Source organism: Bos taurus, chromosome 18 (genome assembly GCF_002263795.3).
Source record: "Bos taurus isolate L1 Dominette 01449 registration number 42190680 breed Hereford chromosome 18, ARS-UCD2.0, whole genome shotgun sequence".
Classification (NCBI taxonomy): domain Eukaryota; kingdom Metazoa; phylum Chordata; class Mammalia; order Artiodactyla; family Bovidae; genus Bos; species Bos taurus.
Genome location: NC_037345.1, coordinates 58,320,945 through 58,348,770, shown reverse-complemented (window position 1 = coordinate 58,348,770; position 27,826 = coordinate 58,320,945). Strand labels below are relative to the sequence as shown.

The following is a 27,826-nucleotide window of genomic DNA, read 5'->3' as shown; positions in this document are numbered from 1 at the left end:
TGACAAGCTAGAGGGGTGGGATGTGGTGGGAGGTTCAAGAGAAGCAGACATATGTATACTTATGGCTAATTCATGTTGATATATGGCAGAAACCAACACAATACTGTAAGGCAATTATCCTCCAAATAAAAATAAATTTGAAATAAAAAAAAAAAAGAAAGTAAAACTTTTGGCAAAACAGCTGTATGGGTTATTTGTCTTGTCTGAAGCGTTTATTTTAAACACAATATACTATCTAATTTTTCTGGGATAGATGAGCTGATGCACCATATGTTTCAGGTGTACAATAGAGTGATTCACAATTTTTAAAGGTTATATTCTACTTAGAGTTATTATAACATACTGAATGTATTCCCCATGTTGTACAATAGACCTTGTAGCTTATTTTACACCCCCCTACTCCTATCTTGCCCCTCCCCTTCCCTCTCCCCACTGGTAACCCCTAGCTTGTTCTCTATATCTCTAAGTCTGCTTCCTTTTTGTTATATTCACTGTTACACTTTTTACATTCTACATATAAACAGTATCATATAGTATTTGTCTTTCTTATTCCACTCAGCACAATGCCCTCTAAGTCCATTCATATCCATGTTGCTGCAAATGTCAAATGTCATTCTTTTTTATGCCTGAGTAGTATTCCTGTGTCTTCTTTACCAAGTCATCTGTTGCTGGCCGGCTATCTAATGTTTTTATATTTCAATTCTTGACTTCATTTCTCCTTTCACTTTTACCCCATTCGCTAGTCCTTCTCAGTCTCTTTTGTGTCATCCAATTTCTCTTCCCATAACTTAGAAGGGGTCTGGAAGCTTGAGAGGGGTCTGAGCGAGAGGAAAGAACAAGAGTCTTTAATAGAACTTCTCAGGACAGCAGAGGATGCCGTGAGAGACCTGCTTTGCTGGAAGTCCCTCATGGCTCGGCCCTCAGGGCAATGCTCCAGAGACACAGACATGAAAAAGACTCTTCTTACACACACCAATGGCCTTTTGGGAGATACTCACTAGACATGTTGTTTTTAATACTCAAGAACTGGGATGAATGGCTTAAAAACATTCTCAGCTCCCCTAGTGGGTACTGCCATTGCTGCTACAGGTGAAATAATAATTGTAGTTCTGTGGGGAGGTGAGGTCACAGCATCACAAGGTTTTATTTCAGTGCCTGGCTGTCTCCCCCTCACATGTACTGACTGTGGGGACTCTGGCACCAAGCCCACTCATCCTAGCAGCCAGAAGACACTGGTGAGTATCTTCTTTTTTATTTTGAATATTTTCTCTTTTATTCTGAGCCCTCTCCCACCCATAAGGGCAGGAGTGTATCAAGAATCTGGAGAAGTGCTCATTTCAGAAACAGGATTTTCCCAGGTAGAAAGCGGTCCAGTGTACAGAGTCCTTGGGATGCAGGAATAATTCCTGGAGTATGTGCTGAACTCATGGAGAGAGATGGATAGTTCCTGACTCTGTATATCAATTCCTGATGCCTTTTAATCCACCCTGAGGAGGATGAGTGCTGTTTTACTCTAGTATATTTTAAAATATATATTTTATATATTTATTTAGGCTGAGCTAGGTCTTAAGTTGTGGCATGTGGGATCTAGCTCCCTGACTAGGGATTGAACCTGGGCCCCCTGCATTAAGAGTACAGAGTCTTATCCACTGTACCACCAGGAAAGTCCCCATGTAACTTTTTAAAACAAGGTTCCCCAACCTCTGGGATCTAATGCCTGATGATCTGATGTGGAGCTGATGTAATAATAATAGAAAGAAAGTGCACAATAAATGTAACGCACTTGAATTATCCTAAAACCATCTCCACCCTCTACCTTCTCCGCCAGGTCTGTGGAAACCACTGTCTTCCACGAAACCCGTCCCTGGTGCCAAAAAGGTTGAAAACCACTGCCTTGGAACATAAGGTTCCTTTCTCACTCCTGTGAGGGACCACGGTGACTGGCCATTCACCTCGTGCATGCAGGCATCTTTGGTGAAAACTTATGTACAATAATGTCATATCATTTCCCTTAAAGATAACAATTGGTACAGAACAGACTGGTCAGACAACTAGGGAGATAATGGGACACACTTAAGGGAAGTTTAGTTTAAACATGCATCACCTTCCTTATAAATGTTACTAGCTACACTACCTGTGTCCTGCCTATTTCACAAGATGATAGTTTCCTGCATACCAGATGTATGTCTCACTTAGCCTCTGAGCAAATTGATTAGATAACTTGAAACCATTGTCCAAATACCTAGTCTTTTAAGATCAATGACTGTAGTTGTGTAACTCCAGATATGGAAAGAAATAACCAAGGGCCATCATTTCCTGGCTTGTAACAGACTAGCGAGACAGAAGGTCCAGAAACCTTTGGCTACTGTTACAGGGTCTAGACTACTGATGGCACATTGAGTAGCCCACCAACAAAATCCTTGGCGGACCTAGGAATGAGCATTCCCAGCTCCTAGCACTGGGGGACAAATTGGTCACAAATGCCTCCCAAACCTTGAAATTAAGACCGAAAGAGAAGGGACTGTAAAAATAAAGAATGTTGCCCACCAGCCAGTTCTACAAGAACCACGTCAGTCACCGCGGTCACTGACCTACAGCTGCCCTGAGAGGATGAAGCGCACTCTATTCTGGGAAAACTGGCAGAACTGGCCTTCAGAGATGGAGATATTTCCAGGAGAAATGTTTTCATGAACCTGGGTCCTTGCATCTTCCTATACTTAGAAAAGCACTGAAACCATTCCCTGGGATGTCTGCCCCGGTGACCAGCAGCAACCTTCCACTAAGAGGCATGCTTGACCAGGGATTTCACAGGGGATTTCACAGCCCCTTCCCGCAAATCACATGTAAACTGACCTCCGCCCAAAACAGTTTTCAAAACTCTCAGTTTGGCTGGTAAAGTTGTCTTATTGGTTAATTCTTCTTTAATGCTACAACAAAAAGATCTTTTTTCCCTCTTAAGCTGAGCACATCATCTGTTTCAAATGGATGCACTAATTTTATCTCCATGTGGATTTAAAAAAACATCCGAACAGAAACTCCCTGTGCTCTGATTATGGTGAAACCCTCTTTAATTAGGCCAAGACTGACAATCTAGGGCTGCCTGGGAGATGCTGGGCTTAGGGTGCCCTGCAGCCAACAGCCACTGGTAGGCGTGGTTTTTTTCTGCTTTGTTCTTTTTCTGCTTTGTTCTTCCAGAGGCTGGACACCCACACGCCCCATCCCTCCTCCTGCCCTTCTCTGCCCTCTTTTCCGCTAGTCCTCTCTTCCCAGGGCACATGTTCCCTGGCTCCCACTGACCCTCTCCCCTCCTATCCTCGCCCCTCCCCTCTCCCTCGCAGACCCTTTTGTTTTCTGGGCTGAGATTCGCAGGGGATTTCAAAGCACCTTACTGCCATGGTAGGGCATGTAGTCTCTTGGTTAATGGGCCCCATTTTCCAGGAGCACTAAGGACGAGGGAGCTTACTTCAGTCACATTTCCAGAGGAAGGGAGAGTCTCAGTTCAGTTCCTTGGTATCCTAGGTCGGTTTGAGACACATACCTCAGTCCTCGTGCCTTCAGGCTCCCTTCCTGGTTCCAAGGAGGCCGCCCCAGAGTTTTCCCCTCTGGGTTTTCTCAAGACCCACCTACGCGTCTTGCCTGCATCAGAAAGATAAACTCAGTCTCGTGTAGAATTTTTTCCCTTTGCTCTTAGAGCAAGTGGAAGGCATCAGCAAAGACTCATTATTTTCCAACTTAGCAGTCTTTCTTGTGGATTTTTGTGTAGAAAATTGGAAAACCAATGAGAGATCACACTTAACCCACCCCTCCACCCCCCAAAAAAGAAATTAGTCAAAGACTATTTCAGAAAAAACATTGTGGGTTTCAGAGCAAAATGATCTCGACAGTTTGAAGCTTCAGATGTGTTCTCCTGATACTTCTCTGTTAAATGTTTTTAGGGATTTCCCTGGTTGTCCAGTGGTTAGGACTCTGTGCTTTCAAAGAAGGGGGCACAGGTTCTAGCTCTGGTCAGGGAACTAAGATCAAACATGCCACAGGGTCTGGGGGAAAAACAGAATAACTTTTAATGTCAATCCTAAATTCATACCAAATCTACAATTTAAATTTATTCACTACACTTGTTTCCCTGCCTCCTGCATGTCATTTGAAATGCTTGTATATGAGTCTATTTCAATAATTATTACATTGTTCCTCACAGAGTTTCATTTAATTCTTTCATTATTAATCAATTATGCCCTATGTAATCAATAATAATTTAGTCTCTCTTTTACAGTGTTTTGTCTCATATCTGTTTCAAAGCCTAGAGTTTAGCCCATCATATTACAGTACAAAGATTTTGGTGGTTACTTTCACTTTATGCTTGTTCTTGGAATAAGGACAAATGCATCTCTGTTACATCATATTAAGCCATTCTTGCCCCTATAAACCCAACACTTCGTCTGGGATAATCATTCTTACAGGGTTTTATGGTAGTCGGTGCTTTATCATCTGATTTTCATTTTAAATATTTATTCATAGGCAACACTGGCCTATAAAAAAATAAACTTATAGACATAATTATAAAATTGCTACCATAACAATTATTAATGAAGATAAAAAGTTAAGAATGGCAAAGGACATCAGTAAAAAAAAAAAAAAGTACAGGTTTTGAGGACACAAAGAGTAAAACCGACACCCTTTCTTCATGTAGGATTGTGGTGAAGAGGCTTGTCTGCGGCTAGAAAACACAGGTTCCATTTCTCACACGGTCACCTAGGGGGCTGCGAGTTTGCATGGTTCTTACAATCTGTACTTAGGTGCTCCTCCTCTGAAAAACAATAACATCTCAGAGTTGAAGAGTCGATGTTGTTACATACAAAACAATACCACTTATGCAACCAGTTGGAAACTATGAATGAGTATTGCTGAATGAAGAACTGTTGTTTAATCGCTAAGTCCTGTAGGCCGCGAGACTCCTTTTCCATGGGATTTCCCAGGCAAGAATACTGGGGTGGGTTGCCATTTCCTATTCCAGGGGATCTTCCTGACTCAGGGATCGAAGCTGGGTCTCCTGCTTGGCAGGCGAATTTTTTACTACTGAGCCACCTGGGAAGCCCGAGTGAAGAACAGCGGATTTCAATTGCCACGTCACCTAGTAACACAAAGCTCACATACTCCTGCAATGTCAGCTTACTCTGAACATGAACCCTGGGGTCTGGGAGGTGGCAGAGTGGCCTCCAGGGATCTTACAGTAGGGGTCATCTCCTTATCACAGACTGTAGTTGGAATCTTAGGGAATTTCTTGTTTCTTTATCAGAATGTCACCATTCACCTCAGGGGACACAAGTTAAAACCCCTTGATTTCACTCTCAGGCACCTGATCTTCGCCAACATCTTGGCCCTCCTTTCTAAAGGACTTCCCCAGATGGTAGCAGCCTTTGGGTTGAGACATTTCCTCAGTGACTCTGGATGCAAACTCATTTTCTACGTTCACAGGGTGGCTGCGGGGGTGTCTTTCAGCACCACATGTCTCTTAAGTGTCTTACAGGCCATCATGATCAGCCCCAGGAACTCCACATGGACAAGTCTTAAAGGAAAAGCTCCCAAGTATGCCGGCTTCACTCTTTACCTGTGCTGGATTTTGCACTTGCTTGTAAATACATTTGTGTTCACATATGTGTCTGGGAAATGGAGCAGCATGAACACCACAAAGCAAAAAGATGTGGGATACTGCTCTATTACTCATCTTGATACAATAACATCCACACTACTGGCAGCTTTCTTAAGCCCTCCTAGCACTCTGTCTTTTGGACTCATGACCCTGGCCAGCGGATACATGGTTTTCACCCTGTACAGACATCACCAGCAAGTCCGCCACATTCCTAGGAACAACCGTTCAGCCAGATCCCTACCTGAGATCAGAGCTGCCCAAAGAATCCTTGCCCTGGTGAGCACCTTTCTATCTTTCTACATGCTCTGCACCATTTTTGTGACTTTTATGTTGGTTTTCAATCATCCCAGTTGGTGGCTGATTAACATCTCCTCACTAACACGTTCATGTTTCCCCACTATCAGTCCCTTTCTTCTCATGAGTCCAGACACCTGTGTATCCAGGCTCTGCTCTGCCTGCTGCAGAAGGAATAACCCAGTCCCTAAGCGGGTCAGAAAGCTCTAAATTTTCCACTTGTATTCACAGTGTAAAATCCTTTATTCATTCAGTTTTCGCTGTGTCCAGCCCCACAATGAGCTGTCATATCACAGAGTGGTGAGCAGCAGACTGTCTTCAGAAGTTAAAATCTATTGGTTGGTACAACCACTATGGAAACTGGTATGGAGGTTCCTTAAAAAAACTAAAAATAGAACTGCCATATGATCTAGCAAGTCCACTCCTGGGCATGTATCTGGAGAAAACTATAATCTAAAAAGATACATGTGTCCCCATGTTCACAGCGGCACTATTTATAACAGCCAGGACACAGGGCAACCTAAATGTCCAACAGAGGAATGGATAAAGAAGATGTGGTACAATGGAATACTACTCAGTCATGAAAAAGAACAAAATAATGCCATTACAGCAATATGGAGGGACCTAGAGATTATCATACAAAGTAAACTCAGAGAAAGACAAATATCATATATCAATTATATGTGGATTCTTTAAAAAATGATACAAATGAACTTATTTACAGAAGAGAAACAGACTCAACAGATGTCAAAAAAAAAACTTATGGTTACCAAAGCGGAAATGTGGCAGAGAGGATAAATTAAGTTTGGGATTAACATATACACACTACTATATATGAAATAGATAATCAACAAGGATCTACTGTATAGCACAGGGAACTCAATGTTCTGTAATAAACTCTATGGGAAAAGAATCTGAAAAAGAATGGACATATGCATAACTGAGTTACTTTGCTGTACACCTGAAACTAACACATTGTAAATCAACTATACTCCAATATAAAAAATTAAGCAAAAAAAAAAAAGTATAAGTAACATACACAAAAAATAAAATATATTGAAGACACTGAACCAGTTATTTACTAAGTAAAATGTCATGAGTTTCATTTTCATGAGCTGTTTCAATGTAAGACTTCAGAGACAAGGATCTGTTATAAAAAGTGTGGCCTGTGATTATTTGAAGATAATATAAAGTTTCTCTGAGTATGTGTATTTCAATCTAATAAAAATTTCCCTACAATTCAGGAGGCAGTGAAAAGTGAGAAGAGTTTATGGAAAGAAAGAGCCTTCGGTTTTGATTTACATACCTAGGATGGATCTGGATGGGGGAATAACGTGTCAGACGCTGCACTGAAGGGCAGGTTTTTCCCTGGGTCAGGAAGATCTCCTGGAGAAGGAAATGGTAACCCACTCCAGTATTTTTGCCTGGGAAATCCAATGGACAGAGGAGCCTAGAGGGCCACAATTCACTGGGTTGCAAAGAGTTGGACATGACTGAGCACACATACACGGTATTTTACTGTTGACCACATTGGGTTTCTTTTGTGTGCCAATGGACACTTGGTTGTGTCCACCTCTTGGCTACAGTAAATAATGTTGCTGTGAACATGCTTGTACAAATTTCTTTCTGAGTCTTCTTTTAGTTCTTTGGGGTATATACCCAGTAGCAGAATTTTTGGATCATATGTTAATTCTGTGTTGAATTTTTTGAGGAACTGCCATGAGATTTCCATATTAGTTGTACCATTTCACATTCCAACCAGCAGTGATTAAGGTTTAGTTTTACTACATCCTTGCTAACACTTGTTATTAATATTTTATGGGTTTTGTTTTTTAGATAATAGTCATCTGAATGGATATGAGGTGGCATCTCATTGTAGAATATTTTTAAGATGGAAATTAACAAGCAAAAATACTAACTGGAGAGACTTCCCTGGTGGTCCAGTGGTAAGACTCTGTGCTCCCAATGCAGGGGCCCAGGCTCAACCTCTGCTCAGGGAACTAGATCCCACATGCCACAACTAAAAATCCCACAACAAAGACTGAAGACACTGTGTGCCACAATTAAGATGTGGTGTGGCCAAATAAATATTAAAAAGAATAAAAATATCAATTGGATGTTGGGATATTTAGAGGCTGAAATATTTTGTTAAATGCTATCTCAGTAAGTTTGAGGGAAGACAGGAGTCAGTTTGAACTTCCACGTCCTCTATCAGGCTTCCCTGGTAGCTCAGTGGTAAAGAATGCACCCACCAATGCAGGAGTTGAGGGTTCAATCCCTGGATCAGAAGATCCCCCGGAGAAGGAAATGGCAACCCACTCCAGTATTCTTGCCTGGGAAATCCCATGGACAGAGGAGCCTGGTGGGCTATAATCCACTGGGTTACAAAAGAGCCAGACACTGCTTAGTTACTAAACAGTGATCACTGAGCTCCTACTTTGTGCCAGGCAGTATTCCAAATGCTTAATAGCTACCATTTCACATGAACCTCAAAACAACCTGGCATCATTCCTCCTGTCCTCCACTGAGGAAGTATATCTATGGTGGAATCTTTACTATTTCTAGAAAAGCAGAGGAGCAGGGTGGGGGCTCAGATGGTGAAGAGATCTGTCTGCAAAGCATGAGACTGGGGTTCATCCCTGGATTGGGAAGATCCCCTGAAGAAGGGAATCCCAACCCTTTCCAGTATTCTTGCTTGTAGAAACCCACGGACAGAGGAACCTGGCGAGCTACAGTCCATGGGGCCGCAAAGAGTCAGACATGAGCAACTAACATACACAAACGGGGTGGGGTGTATGGCCTTTTCGTTTATATGGATTTTTCTTTAGGCAAAGATCCAAGGGAACAAAGCAGAAGAATAAAAAAGTGGGAGAAATGGACAATTTCTCAATCATACACAAAGATTAGAATATACCCTTATTTGTGATCACTAGATTTGAGGAGACAAAAAATTTAAAGGAGTTTCAACAATAAACAATATATTCAAGTTTGTGTAACATATATATGTATATATAATGTGTATGTGTGTGTACATGAATTCATATATATGAATTCCCTGGAGGTTCAGTGGTTGAGACTCCTTACCTCCTCTGCAGACAGCACAGGTTCAATCCATGGTTGGGAAACTAAGATCCCAGATGCTACACAGTGAGGCCAAAAGCAATTAAAAAAAAAAAAAAGATGGTACCTGGCTTATTTTGAAGTGGCAAAGCATGTAAGCAGTCCCCAGAACTTGGAAACAGCAAGGAAACAAATTTCTCCCAGTTCTGTTAAGATACTCACTTTAGACTTCTGACCTGAACTGGAAGACAATTTGTTTTAATCCACTTAGTTTGTGGTAATTTCTTACAGCCTGATGAAATACAATGTGTATTTTAAGACAAGAAAAAATTTAAACATTAAATATTGTTTGGGCCTCCTCCCTCCCTCCCGAATGTACAGTGTGCACCTGTGTTACACATGATCCACAGTTTCTCAGGGATGGCCATGTCTGCCCAACCAACAGAAAAGGCCTAATATTCTCCCTTTCTTTTGGAACTAGGAATTTAACTTCTTAAAAGAATGGTGTCTTTTCCAAATTCTATACGAGGTCTTGGTGAGCTGCTATTCACTTTGAATGTACTTACCTGGACCATGTATCCTTGGTGAACTTCATGTAAAATATCAGTAGGTCTGGGCTTCCCTGGTGGTCCAGAGGTTAAGAATCCACCTGCCAATGCAAAGGACACGAGTTCAATTCCTGGTCCGGGAAGGTCCCACATACCACAGGGTAAACTAAGCCACAACTACTGGAGCCCACGTGCCCTAGAGCCTGTGTTCCACAGCAAGAGAAGCCACCACAATGAGAAGCCTGCAACTAGAGAAAAGCCTTTGTGCAGCAATGAAAATCCAGAGCAGTCAAAAATAAAATGTTAAAACAATTTTTTAAAATATGCCATTTTGACGTACAATCCTTTGTCTCAAAAATGTTTGTGACTGTACCTTGAACAGTTGGAACAGTTGTCAGAGCTTTTTGAGAATCTACTTCCTGGATTATAATCTGCAGTTTGGCTCGAATAAATTCCCTTTTCTTCTTGATAACTGAATTTTTGTTGGCAAGATGAACTAGGAAACTACTGAAATGATTACAGATACGCAAGTCCAAAGAATCTACAAAAATCTCTAGAATAAGTGAGATTAGTAAATTCTGAGGATACAAGATCAACATTCAAAAATCTACTGTATTTCTGCTGCTGCTAAGTCGCTTCAGTCGTGTCTGACTCTGTGCGACCCCATGGACTGCAGCCTACCAGGTTCCTCCGTTCATGGGACTTTCCAGGCAAAGAGTACTGGAGTGGGTTGCCATTGCCTTCTCCTGTAACTGCACAGTGTATTTCTATATTTATATACATTCTGTATTTCTATATAGTAGCAATTAACACATGGAGACAAATTAAAAATAACATGTCCAATTATTCAAAAAGTATAGAAATGTGCTAAACAAAGTGTTGACAGGATTTTGATGCTGATATTTATAAAATACTGGTGAAAGAAACCAAAGAACAGACAAATAAAGACATACAACAGCCATTTATTGGAAGGCATAACACAGAAACGCTGTCAAATGATTGCAAACTGATAAGACATTTTCTATCAAGGTATTTTGTAGAAACAAAAAGGATTTTTCTAAAACTTACATGGAAAGAACTAGAATAGCAAAAACATCTGAAGAAGAATAAATTGTTTGGAGTCACTCTCATTCGAGACTTCTAACATGGTAAAAAGTAATCAAGACTGTGATGTCTGTGGAGTAAGACATACAGGTCAAAGAAACAAAACAGAAAACCCAGAAACAGCCCCCAAACAAGTACTTCCAACTGAGTCTGACAAGGTACCAAGGAAACCAGATGGACAAAGAATTTGAAAAATTATACCCTAGCAACTGATTTCCCATACTAGGGAAAAAAATATGAAAGAAGCTCCACCAAAACTTCACACTTGTACAAATATTAGTTTAAAATTGGTCATAGCTTTAAACATGAAATGTAAAACCATCATAATTTACATTGTAAGAAGAAAAAACATAGGATAATATCCTCAGGACCTATCTAAGTTTGAACATATTTTTTTCTGCAGTCTGAAATACTTCAGATTAAATTTGAGACTTAGTCATTCCTCACGTGAATGCTCTGAGGCAGACTGTTATGAAAAGTCATGAAGAAATTTAAAATATTCATTATGTTTGTAAGGTTTCTTTCCATTAATGAATTATTTGGTGAATTCTGATGGGATACTGTTGCTGAAAGGCCTTTCCATACTCAGTAAGTCTGGCTGGTTTCTCCCTAGTTTAAATACTCTCAGGACATCAAAGGCATGAATGCTTAATAAGAAACCTTCCCATATTCATTCCATTTGTAAGGCTGCTCTCCAATAGGAATGTCATGATGTTCTTTAGTTTTGATTTTTATACACACATTACATTTTTGTGGCTTCATCAAAGGTGTATGATTCTGGATGTCTAGTGAGCTATGAACTGTCCTATATGTTATATTGATATAATTTCTCTTTAGTATGGACTCTCTGGTGTCAATTTATGCTAGAACTTACAATAAGCACTTTGTGACACTCATCACATTGGTCAGGTTACTCCCTAGCATGAATTCTCCGATGACTCACGAGGCTTGAGTTTTGAGTGAAGACCTTGCCACACTCGTCACATTTGTAAGGTTTTTCTCCAGTGTGGATTTTCTTATGTCTATTGAAGTTTGAACAGTGAATAAAGGATTTGCCACACTGATCACATTTGTAGGGTTTCTCTCCGGTATGAATTCTGCGATGACTAGGAAGGCTTGAACTCTGACTGAAGACCTTGCCACATTCATTACATTTGTAAGGTTTCTCTCTAGTGTGGGTTACCTGATGATAAGTCAGACTCGAATACACACCAAATGCTTTGCCACACTCATTACACTGGTAGGGTTTCTCCCCAGTGTGAATTCTCCGGTGACTTACGAGGCTGGAGTTCTGAGTGAAGACCTTGCCACACTCATCACACTTGTAAGGCTTCTCTCCGGTGTGCATGACCTGATGTCTGGTGAGATGCGAGCTCTGGTTAAAGGCTTTGCCACACTGATCACATTTGTATGGTTTCTCTCCAGTATGGATTCTGCGATGATTGGTAAGGCTTGAACTCTGACTGAAGACTTTGTCGCATTCATTACATTTGTAAGGTTTCTCTCTAGTGTGGACGACCTGGTGATAAATAAGACTTGAAAGTACACTGAAGGCTTTGTCACACTCGTGGCACTGGTAAGGTCTCTCTCCAGTATGGATTCTGCGGTGGCGTACAAGGTGTGAACTGTAACTGAAGCCCTTACCACACTCTTCACACTTGTGATGCTTCCCTCTCGTGTGGATTCTTTGATGTCGAGTGAGATGTGAGTTCTGATGAAAGGCTTTGCCACACAGGTTACACATGTGAGGCCTCACCCCTCCATGGGTCACCTGACGGCTGGGGCGCTGGGAGCTGTCATGAACTGCTTTGTTATCGTGGCTGCGTCTGTAAGGGTCTTCCCGAACGTGTGCTTTCTGGTCTTGTATGAGTAGTGGAGAATGCCAGAAACTGATGCCGTATCCATCAGAAACGTTGATTTGGACAGGAGGAACAATTCTTGGAAGTACTGAAAAGGAGGCTCCTGTGTTGTCAGCCTTCTCAACCTGATGACACACGTAAAACTGCCCTTCGGCTGGGAAGACAGGCAGTCCAGTCAGATATGACGGAAAGCTTAGCGCCAGCCTGCTTTCAATTGGCTCGTTTCCTTTGTCTCTTGGACAAGTGAGATTTTTTGGATGGGTGGCAGGCACTCCCTTCTGATTACTTTTGTCACTTTCCCGTGGGTACACATTTTTCTGGATTTTCTGACAGCCTTGGTCCTTGGTGTCATGGCTTTTGTGTCTTCCCGACAACATTGTCTGCAGGATCCCTCCTGTGTGACTGCTCTGTTTTGGTGCTGATCCCTTCAACACACGTTTAGGAGAGGTATCTGCAAGACAAAGAGAATCGCATGTCTCCTGTTAATTATAGCTGGGAAAGAAATATTTCACATGGAAGAACATGGTATTATACCGAAAGGACTACATGCTTTGGACAGATAAGAAATGGGGCAACCCTGATCTTTCCTTTTTGGGAACACACCAATAAGAAATGGTGCAACCATGATCTTTCCTTTTTGGGAACACACCAGGAATATTGGCAGGAGGTGCACACAAATATTGTTTGATTCTACTTTTGAGTCAAATAGTCAAAGTTACAGAGTCAGAAACTCTTTCCAGTTACAAAGTCCCTGGTAAGATGCCAGGGATGAGGTGTGTCAGGGGCAGGAGGTGTGGGGAGGGGGAATGGGGACTTAATATCTAATGTGGACAGAGTTTCACTTTAGGAAAGTGAAAAATTTGGGAGATGGATGATAGTGAGAGTTACACAATGATGTGAATGTACTTAGTGCCACTGAACTGCATAGTTGTGCATGCATGCTAAGTCACTTCAGTCGTGTCTGACTCTGTGACCCTGTGGACTATAACCCACCAGGCTCCTCTGTCTATGGGATTTTTCAGGCAAGAATACTCTGTGTGTTGCCATGCCCTTCTCCAGGGGATCTTCCCAACCCAGGGATCAAAGCACTGTTACTTCTTCTGCATTGGCAGCCTGGTTCTTGACCACTAGTGCCACCTGGGAAGCTTGAACTGCACAGTTAAACATGGTTAAGATAGTGTGGTTCATGTTCTGTGACTTCTACCATAATTGAAAAAAGTGAAAGAAAAAAAAAGGGTGATTACATGTAATTCAAATTAATTTTAGGGAAGCCTACTTTAAATAATCAATGGCTGAAAACCTCAGCATGCAAACTTATGTTAGTCCTGACAGGGGTATTTTGGCATCATGACCTAAACCCACATATTACTTCACAGAAAACATGGCTGCTTCATGTTTGAAGAAAGAACAATATTACACAGTAACAATCTTACTGCTCTCCAGGCAAGAATACTGGAGTGGGTAACCATTCCCTTCTCCAGGGGATCTTCCCCACTCAGGGATTGAACTCAGGTCTCCTGCATTGCAAGAAGCTTCTTTACTATCTGAACCACCAGGGAAGCCCATATTATATATGTTTACTATATATTTAATGTATAGTAATAATGCTAAAGCATAGTACTCTAATGGTAAATAAGCCACAACAAATTTAATTAGTGAGTAATATAAGTAAATGGCACTTTAGAATTGGAAAACCGTATCTGCCCTGTGGAAATGAGGAAGAATTTAATAAAATGTTATAAAAATAAAATAATTCTCTGAATGCCACTTCTAAAACCATATTCACTTAGAATGGCCATTCTGCCACATGAATAAATGGTGTGAGTTGGTTATACTGTGAAATACATCCTGAAAAATCATTATCTATAGGTTATAGTGAAGATCAGTAAACAGTGATAAACCATAATGGAAAAGAACATGAAAAAGAATGTATATAGCTGTATAACTGAATCACTCTGCTGAGCCGCAGAAATTAACACAACATTGTAAATCAAATACACGTAAATTAATAGAGAGAATTAAAAAAAAAAAAGAACACTGGAGGGTAGGGAGCAAAGGGCATGTGGGCAGTGTTTGTACGTGCCAATTTGTGGGAAGATAAACATACTTGGGCACATAAAACATTGACCCGGGAAGAAAAGAGAAACTGACTTAGCAAGTAGCATGATACTGTCCTTTCTTAACTGTATGACATGGGGCCGAAAGGAAGAGACTTAAAAGATAGGGAGTGTGATGAAAAGGGAAGAAACCAGGCCAAGAAACACAGACTAGAATAACTGCTGTCAGGGACTGGGGGTGACAGAAATGAGGAGGGGTTGATAAAAGGGCTCACAATTTCCATCATAAGATGAACAAGCTCTGAGGATTTCACATATAACATGACAATGACAGTGAATAACATTAATACTATAAAACTGAAATGTGCTGAGAGAGTAGAACTTAAGTGTTCTCACCAAAACAAAAAATAAAAGTAACATGTGAGGTAATTTGTGTGTTAAGTAACTTCATGGAAACCTATTCACAATGTGCATGTATATCAAGTCACTGTGTTGTACAGTTTAAATATACTATAACTTTATTTGACTATATCTCAATAAAGCTAAAAAACCATTACATGGGACTTCCCTGGTGGTTCAGTGGTTGATTTTCAACTCCCAATCCCGGGGGCCTGGGTTCGATTCCTGGTTGGAGAACTAAGTTCCTGCATGCCACACAACACAGCTTGCCCCCGCCACAATCCAAAAATTCATCCACTGGCTGCCTGATTTTTAATGCATAGGGCACAGTATATAATATGCAGATACCTAGCTGTCTTCCAAGAATTTCTGAATCAAAAGCTCAGGGGTAGAAAAGAGGGAACTGGATATTTTTTATTTGTTATAAGGTTTGGTGCATATTTGAGCTCTGGAATCACCCTCGACCATGAAATGGGAAGGTCATATGAAGAAAGGACAAGTTCAAAGTCCTGCTGCATTAGGAAGCTTTTCATGTCTGAGTCAACAGGGCTCTGAGCTCAGTCAGGCAATGCAGGCGCCCCCAAGAGTTACAGGAGGGAAAATGCAGAGCTACCCATGGGCAGATTCCAACTTCTGGAGGGAAGTGATCCTCACCCACAGAGAGCAGGTTTCTGAGGGTCTCCACCATCACTTCTCTGTACAAGGCCCTCTGAGCAAGGTCCAGGCATTCCCACTCCTCGGGAGTGAATTCAATGGCCACATCTTTGAATGTCAACCGTCCCTGAAACGAAAACACATTTCACCAAGGGGCCCACCAGGAAAGTCTTATTTTCACACAAAATGAGAAAAGGAGAGAGGTGTAAGGATTGATTTTGACTAAAGTGAGTGTGGTTACAGATTCACTGAAGGTACTTTTGAGCAAGTTATGTGTCTCTGATTTTGGTTTATTATACTTTTCCACGAGAGGTTATAACAGCCTCTAAATCAGTATATATTTCCCATTTTTATGGACAATACAAGAAACACACACAATCAACACAGGATTATCTGTATAGAAATGTGAGACAGTATGTTCCACACACCAAGTAATACTCATTGTTAAGAGGAACTAGAGCAGCAATGAAATCTTTAGAGATGACAGTGTCTATAGTGACTTTAAAGAAACTGTGATGACAGCAACAGGGATCTCATCAAATGTTTCAACACTTCTCAGGTGCTATGCATTCCTCTAAATGCTTTGCATGTACTAATCGTATAACAACATAATAGCAAATTTTAAAACATCTGAAAAGAATCTAAAAACAATGGATATTTGTGTATGTATAACTGACTCAATTTTCTGCACACCCAAAACTAACACAATATTGTATATCAACTATCCTCCAATAAAATTAAAATATCAAAATAAATAGATAAGCAAGTAAATAAATAAATGAAAAACAAAACAGAAACAGACTCATAGACATAGAAAACAAGCTTACGGTTACCAAAGGGAAAATGTAGCATGAGCAGGGGGCGGAACTGGGTGTGTATACACACTGCTGCTGCTGCTGCTAAGTCGCTTCAGTCGTGTCCAACTCTGTGCGACCCCATAGATGGCAGCCCACCAGGCTCCCCCATCCCCGGGATTCTCCAGGTAAGAATAATGGAGTGGGTTGCCATTTCCTTCTCCAATGCATGAAAGTGAAAAGTGAAAGTGAAGTCGCTCAGTCATGGTAGCAGCCTAGTAGGCTGCAGCCTACCAGGCTCCTCCGTCCATGGGATTTTCCAGGCAAGAGTACTGGAGTGGGGTGCCATTGCCTTCTCCGATACACACTACTATGTATACGATAGATAAACAACAAGGACCTACTGCATAGCACAAGCAACTCTGCTGAATACTCTGAAATAAGCTAAATGGGAAAAGAATAGACACATGTGTATGTGTAACTGAATCACTTTGCTGTATACCTGAAGCTAACACAACACTGCTATTAAACTATACTCTAATATAAAATAATTAAAAACAAATTTTTTAAAATAAAAAAATCAAGTCCCATACATCTGAAGGCAGCAACAGTTGTGTCACAGACATTCTAAGAAATCTGCCTCAGGTCAAACAGCTAAAGATGGTAGAGCAAGCATATAAACCCAGGTGTTTAGGTTCTAGAATTAAATGTAAAAAACTGAAGTCATATAAAATCACCAAAGGTACATTGACAGAGGGTTTCTTGAGCAAACTTGAAACAAGTTCAAGGCTAACAACCTAGAATCGCATAAAATGTCATCACGCACACATGCAGAAATACATTAATTACTCTTTTTTAACTCATGCATGTCACTGTGTGGAAAAATTTTAAGACAATGAAAAATATATAAAATATAATTTCACAACTCAATACCATATAACTTATATAGACATAATGATATGTATTTTATAAAAACCACAGGCTTGCACACCTGTGCATTCATGCACACGTGTATATGCACTTAAATTTACTGAAATAAAAGGAATTGTCTCTCTATGACCACAATGGAGCCTTTTCAAGTTTCTTCATCACTGAGTCACGAGGATCTAAGTGGAGACAACAGGCCCTGAGGGAAGGCCCCGCGTGAGTGTGCGTGTACAGGAGTCAGACAGGATACTCCAGAGTCAAACAAGATTCGCGAGTCCGGAGAAGGGCATTTCAGGAAGGACAGGTGGTAAATCAACTGAGAATATGACTTTACCTTTACCTGAGAAAGAGCCATTACCTGTTCTTTCCTCTTCCTCCTCGTCTGGGTTTTTTCCTCAGGCATCGTGAGACTTTGGAAGTCAGTCTTGAAAGTGGAAAACATGTTATTTAATGCTTAGAGCCAACATACCCCCTTCCTGAGCCCCAACCACATACACAGGGAAGCCCTCACCATGTGAAACAGACAGTCCGCTGTGCCCACTGTCTCAGGAGGGATGCAGAACGGTCAACTCCCGCACAGAGACCAACACAGGACTTTCCCACATTTTCCCTTGGATCACACTGCCCTCCTGGTGAGGCCTCATGTACACAGCAGCAGGGAGCACCTCCGCTGACCCCACGATGCCGTTCAGGTCACACAGTCCCACTCAGAGCAGAGCACCCTCCCCTCCCCCAGGGCCTGAGCTCAGTCTCAGAAGTGGAGGCTAAGAGCCCTGGTCCTCAATGCAGGATCCAGATTGGAATCATCTGCGGCTCTGTGCACATTCCTGGCTTCCCAGGTGGCACGAGTGGTAAAGAACCCTCCTGCCAATGCGGGAGACTTAAGAGATGTGGGTTTGACCCTGGGTCAGGAAGATCTCCTGGAGAAGGAAATGGCAACCCACTCCAGTATTCTTGCCTGGAAAATCCCATGGACAGAGGAGCCTGGTGGGTTACACTCCATGGGGTCTCAAAGAATCAGACATGACTGAGGTGACTTGGCATGCACACATGCACACATTCCTGTGGCTAGGCCCCACACAACTGTCTGAGGAGAGTCTCTGACGGGAAAAGGAGCACAAACCTGTCTATGCAAAATGCTTCATGGACCTAACATGAAGGCTGGGTTGCACACCACTCCGAGGCACACCCAGCACGGCCCCACGTTCTGTCTCTCTCTGACCCGTGGTGAACTGCTGTCACCAGGAACCAGCCACAGAAGGGGAAGGAGCAGAAGAAAACACACCAAGCAGGCCTTACAGAACAGAGGTGGGGGTGAGGGCGGGGCTGGCATGGGTGCAGGGAGCTCAGAGATGGCTGCACTCAGAAGGTGACGTCAGAACAAAGACCTGGGGGAGGAAGCCATCTACATCTGCTGGGCCAGAGAGTTCTAGGCAGAGGGACATTCCCTTAAGGGCCCTGAGCCGGTAGCAAACTTGGGGCTGGAAGGGGAAAGAGAGCTGTGCTTCTGGAGCAGGGGAAGGGGACGGGGAGACAGGAGTGGCGGCCAGAGAGGCACAGGGTGGGGAACCCAAAGAGGAAGGACCAAACATTCTTCTCCCATCACTTAAGAAAATTTTGAAAACTATGTGTTCCTTCTTTCACTTTTAGTAAACATCTAATCTTTGCTTTACCTTATACAGTAAAACATTTACAAATTATGGAGTATGTATGTCAAAGCATGCTGAGATATTCACCTAAGCCCTGGAAAGTACAGGGTTGCCCTTAAGCAACCTTAAGGAGGGCGGCAGGGGGAACAGGACCGGAGGTGGTCAGGACCAGTTCTGGACAAATTAAGGCAGAGATGCCTGTGGGTCGTCCCAGCAGAGATACTGAGGAGACAGCCGGATGCAGAACTGACAGTTTAGGGCAGAAGTCTGAATGGAAAGGATAAACTGGGACACAAGTAGGTGGGGTTGAAAGCCATTTGATGAGATGATGAGGAAAGGCAGCGGGTGTAGACAGAGAAGAGATTCACGGACTAAGCCTTGGGATGCTCCCATATTCAAAGACCAGGGAGTTCAGGAATTCATCAGACGAAACTAAGAAGTGAACAGGGAGGGGAGAAGAAAATAAAACAAATAGGCAGATAGGCTTGTAGAGGTTAATCAGACATCCTCAAAACCAAGGTCTCAAGGAAAAGGGAGTGATGACCAGTGGCACCTGTGGCTGACGGGAAAAGCAAATGTGCCCAGGAAGTTAAATACTGGCCTTAGAAACAAGGTGCTGCTAGGAAGGTAAGCTGGTGAAGCCACTATGGAAAACAGTAGGGAGGTTCCTCAAAACACCAAAAACAGAGCTACCAAATGACCCAGAAATCCCACCCTTGAGCATATATTCAGATAAATCTACAAGACATGGAAGCAGCCTAAATGTTCATTAACAGAGAAATGAATAAAGAAGATGGAATACTTAGGAATATTACTCAGGCATAAAAAAGAATGAAACAATACCATTTGCCATAACATGGATGGACCTAGAGATGATCATACTAAGTGAAATAAGCCACAAAAAGAAAGCCCAGGCAACTATATTCAACATCCTATGTTAAACCATAATGGAAAAGAATATGAAAAGAATGTATATATGTGAAAGTGAAAGTGTTTACTGCTCAGTTGCATCCAACTCTTTGCAACCCCATGGACTGTAGCCTGCCAGGCTCCTCTGTCCAAGGAATTCTCGAGGCAAGAATATGGAGTGGATAGCCATTCCCTTCTCCAGCGGATCTTCCTAACCCAGGGATCAAACTTCTGGGAAGCCTGTGCCTCAGATGGTTAACAATCTGCCTGTGATGCAGAAGATGCCACAGGTTCGATCCTTGGGTGGGGAAGATCCCCTGGAGGATGGCATGCAATCCACTCCAGTATCCTGAGTGGGTTGGATCACTTTGCTGTACAGCAGAAATTAACACAACATTGTAACTATACTTCAATAAAATAATTTTTTAAGCAAAGAGGCCTGTGACTCTAAAAAAAGAAAGTGTCAGTGCGGGTAGGGACCATGTGACCAGTAGACAGTAATCCCCACTCCCCTGGCAGCAAGGAAGGTAGGCTGTGTCTTTCCAACGAGAGTCCCACCTAGTGATGATCACACTAAGGGAAGTAAGCCAGACACAGAAAGACAAACAGTGCATGATATGACTTATATGTGGTATCTTAAAGAAAGAAAGACACAGATGAGCTTATTTACAAAACAGAAATAGACCCACACAGAAAACAAACTTATGGCTACCAAAGGGGAAAGGAGGGGGTAGGAATAAATTAGGAGTTTGGGATTAAAATATTCATTACTATAAATAAAATATAACCAACAAGGACCCACTGTATAACACAGGAAACTCCACTCAATATTTTGTAATAACTTATAAGGGAAAAGAATCTAAAAAAGAATATATATATATATATATATATATATATATATCTGAGTAACTGTGCGGTACACTTGAAATTGGGGTATCCCTGGTGGCTCAGAGGTCAAGAACCTGCCTGCCAATGAAGGAGACCTGCAGCAGACATGGGTTTGGCCCCTGGGTGGGGAACATCGCTTGCAGGAAGACACGGCAACCCATTCCAGTATTTTTGCCTGAAAAATCCCATGGACAGAGGAGCCTGGCAGGCAGTCCATGAGGTTGCAAAGAGTCGGACACAACTGAGAGACCAGATGACAACAACAACACTTGAAGTTAACACAACAACGTAAATCAATTATAGTTTAAAAAAAAAAAAAATTCCCGGGAGGAGCCTTTCTGCTGCAGGTGTTTTGCTGTGGCGTCACTGCCCTCTGATTCTTCAGAGATCTTTCCCTACCTCATGGCTCTCTTCTGGTATTTTGCCTCCAGGCCCATACCCAGCAAGTTCTCCCTAGTGAAAACCATCTGCCAGTTGAGCTGTTTGAAGGGCCCCACTGATCCACTTCTAGAATCTGATGCTCTTACAAACTCCCATTGGGTCCCCACACATTCCCCAGATACTCCGTGATGAACCTCCCGCCTATGACAAAATCGCACAAACCCCAGCAATTCATGAATTCACAATGAGGCCAGCACAGGCTTTGGTTCCAACATCGTAGGATGTCTTTTCACTCGGCCTAATTCCACTTCATTCCTCAAGTGTGACCACGAATTTCCCAATTAAACCCACACCTGCACATCTCAGTCTCTGCATCTATGTCCCAGGGAACTTGAGCTAAGATAATAGCACTCCAAGACGCAGCCCCATAACCACCCATTAACCCATCTGCAGGTGTTCTAGACAGACCTTACACTGCCTTTCCAATGGTTCTACACTTGCTCCAGGACCCTTGATGTAATTCCTTGGCAGTTCAGTGTGAGGACTCAGCGCTTTCACTGCAGGGTGTATGGGTTCAATCCCTGGTGGGGAACTAAGATCCTGCAAAATGGACAGTGCGGCCACAAACAAACAGCACCATGTAGGGACAGTCATTGCGTGCCCTCCTGCTGATCTCCCTGACCTTCTACCCCACACTAGGAAAAGGGAAAAGGGTGACCGATAACCAGCTGAGTCAAATCACTGCCTCCTGGCTGAATAGGGACTGCAAATGGAAGTTATCCTCTGATACAAGTAATTACAAAAATGTACAAGCCTTTCAGAAAGGAGTTTTGCAAATGTCATCTTCACGTGCCTAATTTAACCAGATCTTGAATGCATTCTATGAGAAGTGAAGTGAAAGTAGCTCAGTCGTGCCCAACTCTTTGCGACCCCAAGGACTAGAGTCCATGGAATTCTCCAGGTCAGATTACTGGAGTGGGTAGCCTTTCCCTTCTCCAGAGGAGCTTCCCAAGCCAGAGATTGAACCCAGGTCTCCCGCATTGCGGGTGGATTCTTTACCAGCTGAGCCACGAGAAAGCCACACCCAAATATCTCACCCCCTCATCATCCATCTCCAGTCAACTCAGCACTCATCTGGCTCCTTCTCTTTCCACAGCTCCCAGTTCCCCTCTCATCATTTCTACTGGCTTTTCCATGTTTTCCTCCCAGGTTTCTGCTGATTTTGGTCTCCTCCCTGTCTGCTGTTCTCCCCTTGGCCGAACGATTCCTCCTCTCAGCCTTGTTCTGCTCCACTCTGGGGACTTGTTTCCAGCCCTGTTGTTCTTTCTCCCCAATCACCCTGATTGCATCACATCTTCGTGGATTTCTGCCTCTTTCTTCCCCCACCTTTGCTCTCTGCTGTGTTCACTCTTTTCCTGTTATACCTGCCTCATCCCTACCCTCTGTCCCCCAGGCTCACTCTGCTTTTTCCCTGCTTTTTTCTCCTTCTGCCCCTCTCGTCTCCCATTGTCCCTTCTTTCTGTACCAGCTCAAAGTTGCTCTGTCCGCCCACTCTCTTACCCCTCTCCCCGACTCTAGGTACAGTGCTCTTCTTGCGGATCAGGGGCCTCCTCTCCCTGTTTTGCTTTCCTTCATCTCCCTGGAGAATCCCCCCACCCCAACCTTACTCTAAATAATCTGGATCTTCCTTTCTCCCCCTGCTACTTTCTCAGTTTATTCTTTCACTCTGTGAAACAGAACAAATAAAATTTCTAAAATGTGGAGTCTGGAGGTTTTCAGGGAAAGGTCTCAGGCACTACCACTGGGATTCAATTACAGGGACTTTCCCTGGTGGTCCAGTGGTTAAGAATCCCCCTTGCAATGCAAAGGATGACAAGGGTTCGATACCTGGTGTGGGAACTAACATTCCACATGCCCCAGAGCAAGGAAGCCCACAAGTCACAGCAAAGATTCCCGGTGCTTCAACTAACACCCAATGCAGCCAAATAAACAAATATTTCAAAACAGAAAAAGATATTGAGCACTTGATGGGGGGGGGGGGGCAGTAAAAAAAACAATTACAAATGCCAAGAAGACAATTACAAACCCCAACAGGAATTATTCTCCCCGCCCAGGAGCCCAGTCAATGGGAAACACCTTGGCTGTGTTTCCAAACTTTCCACTTCCCTCCAAAGGACTTTTGTTCAAAACAACTACTCCTGACTTTCCCCTTTTTCTCTATAAAGCAATTCCTCATCATGGCTTGTTGGTCTTGCCTATGGTTTTCTGCTACTGTCTGCCTGTCCTGTATTGCAATTCCTAAACCCATTCTGCTGGTAAAATAACTGGCTGTTTTATTTTTTAGGACAATAACCGTTTCTTATGACTTCCCTGGTGGCTCAGATGGTAAAGCATCTGCCTACAATGTGGGAGATCTGGGTTCAATCCCTGGGTCAGGAAAATCCTCTGGAGAAGGAAATGGCAACCCACTCCAGTACTCCTGCCTAGAAAATCCCATGGCCAGAAAAGCCTGGTAGGCTACAGTCTACAGGGTAGCAAAGAGTCGGACACGACTAAGTGACTAAACTTCATCTATCCTTCACTGTGGCATCTGTGGATGGTTCCCCTTCAGTTTTCTTTCCTCATTTTCCTAATTCTCTCAGTGGGTCAGTCTCTCAGTGGGTCAGTCCCTCAGTGGGTCAGTCCCAGGTATGGGATGTGTGGATGAAGAATGTCGCCAGCCTTATCTAAACAAAGGATGTTGCAAGAGCCACTGCAGCCACCCCAACTGTGCACTCTGAGGGAATTCAGGGTGGAGAAAAGCCATAGATACTATGATAAAGTGCATACCAAAGGAATGACTTCCATGTACCCAAAAGCTAACATTTTCCTATGCATAGAAAAGTACTAAACTCATTAGCTTGAGATGTCTGGTTTCCTTAAATTAACTAATCTTTTGATGTTCCAACTACCTGTTTTTTGTTTTTGTTGCTGCAAAACTCTTATATACCCTGGTTCCTCCCTTACTTCTTGAGAGATCTGGGAGGCTGTCTTACAGGCTTAAGTCCTCAGTTTTATCTGCCAAATGAAACAGCATTCTCAACTTCTACGTGGTGCATTCCCGTCCCCCGCCCCTAAAGTGGATACATGGGATTAGATTGTTTTTAGCCCTGTCTGACTCTTTTGTGACCCCCATGGACTGTAGCCCGCCAGGCTCCTCTGTTCATGGGATTTCGCAGGCAAGAATACTGGAGTGGGTTGCCATTTCCTTCTCCAGGGGATCTTCTCGACCCAGGGATCCACCCACGTCTCCTGTTTGGCAGGCGGCTTTTTTTTTTTTTTTTTTGTCACTGAGCCATTAGGGAAGCCCTGGAATTAGATACCTATTAATTTCACATTAATAGGACACATTATTCAGTGGGGTAGAATTTCGGACACAAAAATCATGGGTGTCTCAAGACAGGCTCTTTTTAGCCTCCTTCCCCAACGCAAGGTGAGGAGAGGCGGTGACTAACACGGGGAGGCCTGGGGATGGGTACGACTCTGCTGAGGAGTGTGCGAAGTGAAGGGACGTGAGTGTGTCTCGGGAAAGTAGCGGACTCTCCAGAGCCCCAGCGTCACAAACAGGACGCGCCCTCTCCTGCACCCGGGCAGCTGGTGCTGTTCTCCAGTGGCCGAGAGGGCGAGGTTGAGGGGCACGCAGCGCACGAGTGGCAGCTCGCGGATTTCAAAAAGACGGAGAAGCGGCACCCCACCCCTACCCCCTCTCAAGGCGACGTCCGTATTTACTTCGGGTAGAGGATGAGTGCCGGAACGTTAAAATTCGTACTGACCCTCAGACCCAGGTATGGAGGACAGCGTACCGCAAAGCGCAGGTTTAAACAAGAAAGATGAAACTCACGCTCCCGTAGGGCGACCTTCGCTCCGCGATAACCGCTTCCGGGTCGGCAGGAAACTGCGCAGGGGAACGAAGAGAAGAGGCGGGGCAACCCGGAGGCGGGGCAATTCGGGGTCGGGGCCTGGGCTGGGCGGGAACGTGGAGGCGTGGAAAGAGGCATAATTGGACGGGGCCAAGCAGGGGCGGGGCCAGGGCTTCCGCTCTCAATGCCTCTGCGTTGTCAGGGCTTGGAAGGGCTTGGCTGTTTCTTCTGTGCATGTCTCTTGGTTTCGTTGTTTTTTTTTTTTTTAAACGATACATGACTTTATTTACACAACTGAAATTATTAGTCACCTTGATTACAAAAGCAAATTAACATGGTATGCTTTAATAACCTTTAAAAAATAGATTTAACAAATTTTAAACGTACAGATTGCTACTCAATATTCAGTAATACTTAACAGTAACTGCTGTATATATCCATATGAAATTTTTGTCTGATAGGACCAACAAGTATGAGTACCTTTATAATTTAGGAATAGACAATTAGATTATGAGTCAAGGGTTAATTCCTCATCACTTGGTCAGCCAGTCCACTTCCCAGGTAGCACAGTGGTAAAGAATCCGCCTGCAATGCAGGAAAGGCAGGTTCAATGCCTGGGTCGGGCAGATTCCCTAGAGGAGGAAATGGCAACCCACTCCAGTATTCTTGCCTGGGAAATCCCATGGACAGAGGAGCCTGGCATGCGTCCATGGTGTAAGAGTTGGACACTACTAAGCGTGCGTGCAAGTCGGCCAGTTAGACCTGTAGTTCTCACTCTGCCGAGGACAAACCTGCTGCAGCCACTCACATTGAGTAGGCCTTCTTAATAACTTGAGCAAGTTATCCCCACTTGTTCAGACACACCTTACAAACATCTAGTTGTGGTAAACTTTTGGGTTTCAGATGTGCTTAGTGATAGTCCTGCTTATTTTAAGTTTCGGTGAAAATGGAGAAGCACACTGTCAGGCCCTCTGAGGTATAGATCTTTTCTGTGTCCCCCTTCTTTCCAGCCCTGCCCCCCTCCCCCCATCTTATTTGTAGAAAATAGGTTTCAGCCTTGAAGACCTTCCCTGAGCACCAAAGGAGGCTTCATTCAGCATCCATAACCCTCCCTGAGTTCCAAAGGGCAGATTCAATTGCTAATCAGGGAAGGAAGGGGGTGCTGAGACAAGGGAGAAAGAAGGGGCAGGGGTCCTTGTTCCTCCTCAAGGAATATATTCAATGCAGAACTATATCTTTGAGCTCCTCTGCAGGAACTAAGGAGAAGGCAATGGCAACCCATTCCAGTACTCTTGCCTGGAAAATCCCATGGATGGAGGAGCCTGGTAGGCTGCAGTCCATGGGGTCGCTAGAGTCGGACACGACTGAGCCACTTCACTTTCACTTTTCACTTTCATCATTGGAGAAGGAAATGGCAACCCATTCCAGTGTTCTTGCCTGAAAAATCCCAGGGACGGGGGAGCCTGGTGGGCTGCCGTCTATGGGGTCGCACAGAGTTGGACACGAGTGAAGCGACTTAGCAGCAGCAGCAGGAACTAAGTCCCCCATCTCAGGTGGAGGATGGTAACTTCAGGCTGAGCACAAGATTCCTGGAGCATCGCCACCAACCAATGAGAGTCACACACCCTGCAGCCTTTGCCCCAAATTCTGCCTATAAAACTCCTCTCTGAAAGCCCTGAGGGAGTTAGAGGTTGTTGGGCATAAGCCACCCATCCTCCTTGTATTGGCGCTTTTACAATACAAATACAAATTGCGTATTTTCCTTTTCCATAACATGGTGTCAGTAGATTGGCTTTATTGCACTCAGGTGAGCAGACCCAAGTTTGCTTCAGTAATAAAAGAAGAAAAGGAAATTTTAATTTGAGCACATGGAGGTGTCATAGGAACCTAATTTTTTTTTTTTTTTCATTGCTAAGTCGCATCCAACTCTTTTGTGACGCCATGGACTGTAGCCTGCCAGGTTTCTCTGTCCAGGAGATTTTCCAGGCAACAATACTAGAGTGGGTTGCCATCTCTTCTCCAGGGCATCCTCCAGACCCAGGGATCGAACCTGTGGCTCCAGTAGCATCTCTTGCATTTCAGGCAGATTTCTGTACTGCTGAGCCACCAGGGAAACCCCATAAGGATGTCATAAGAAGTGGCCAGAAAAGCAGCTTTTATAATTTTTGGAGAAAGAAAAAACAAATTTGCAAGGAATTGACAGGACATAGAAACTTACGCTTTGCATGCTCGATTAGTGAAGAATCTAAACAGAATCAGGTATTTGGATAGTAAATTAAAGAGTAATAAGGTGGTGGGTTCTTGGTTTTTTTTTTTTTTTGGCTGCTCCACGAATTTTGCAGGATCTTAGTTCCCAGATCAGGGATTGAGTTTGTGCCCTAGGTAGCAAAAATGCAGAGTCCTAACCACTAGCAAGACTCTTGCTCCTTTGAAGAAAAGTTATGACCAACCTAGACACCATATTGGTCCCATCACTTCATGGGAAATAGATGGGGAAACAGTGGAAACAGTGTCAGACTTTATTTTTTGGGGCTCCAAAATCACTGCAGATGGTGACTGCAGCCATGAAATTAAAAGACGCTTACTCCTTGGAAGGAAAGTTATGACCAACCTAGATAGCATATTCAAAAGCAGAGACATTACTTTGCCAACAAAGGTCCGTCTAGTCAAGGCTATGGTCTTTCCAGTGGTCATGTATGGATGTGAGAGTTGGACTGTGAAGAAAGCTGAGCACCGAAGAATTGATGCTTTTGAACT

At 43.3% G+C, this 27,826-nt stretch overlaps 2 protein-coding genes across 10 annotated transcripts in view; both read right to left on the bottom strand.

Annotated features, from left to right (window-relative positions):
* LOC112442214 (zinc finger protein 160) overlaps window positions 1-3,606 on the bottom strand; it is a 33,574-nt gene extending 29,968 nt beyond the window's left edge. The window contains exon 1 of the mRNA XM_059877130.1: window positions 3,539-3,606. The gene's annotated coding sequence lies outside the window, so the exon portion shown is untranslated. The remainder of the gene's footprint in view (window positions 1-3,538) is intronic.
* On the bottom strand, window positions 187-25,320 carry LOC787057 (zinc finger protein 160-like). 9 transcript variants are annotated; one of them, XR_009491210.1, is made up of 8 exons: window positions 25,051-25,320; window positions 17,678-17,767; window positions 15,623-15,749; window positions 11,528-12,963; window positions 9,568-9,650; window positions 9,026-9,242; window positions 3,539-3,636; window positions 187-818 (listed from the first exon to the last, which is right to left on the bottom strand). XR_009491210.1 is itself a non-coding variant. In XM_059877126.1 (4 exons), the coding sequence occupies exons 1-4, from the start codon at window positions 25,303-25,305 to the stop codon at window positions 11,564-11,566; spliced, it is 1,872 nt and encodes a 623-aa protein (XP_059733109.1). In that variant the 5' UTR covers window positions 25,306-25,320; the 3' UTR covers window positions 10,492-11,563. The 9 variants fall into 9 exon arrangements, 3 of the variants coding, with proteins under 3 accessions (XP_059733109.1, XP_024834529.2, XP_024834528.1); XR_009491209.1 differs by having other exon boundaries at window positions 3,539-9,081; window positions 9,224-9,242; XR_009491212.1 differs by having other exon boundaries at window positions 9,026-9,081.
* Between the last annotated feature and the right edge of the window lie 2,506 nt (window positions 25,321-27,826).

Excerpts from the sequence above, each read along its gene's own strand:
- LOC787057 (XM_059877126.1), bottom strand. The coding sequence starts at position 25,305 with ATGCACAGAAGAAACAGCCAAGCCCTTCCAAGCCCTGACAACGCAGAG. Across the intron at positions 17,768-25,050 it reads GAAGGTCGCCCTACGGGAGC|ACTGACTTCCAAAGTCTCAC; the intron begins GTGAGTTTCATC and ends TCCACTTTCAAG. Across the intron at positions 15,750-17,677 it reads TGGCTCTTTCTCAGGTAAAG|GGACGGTTGACATTCAAAGA; the intron begins GTAAAGTCATAT and ends TTTTCGTTTCAG.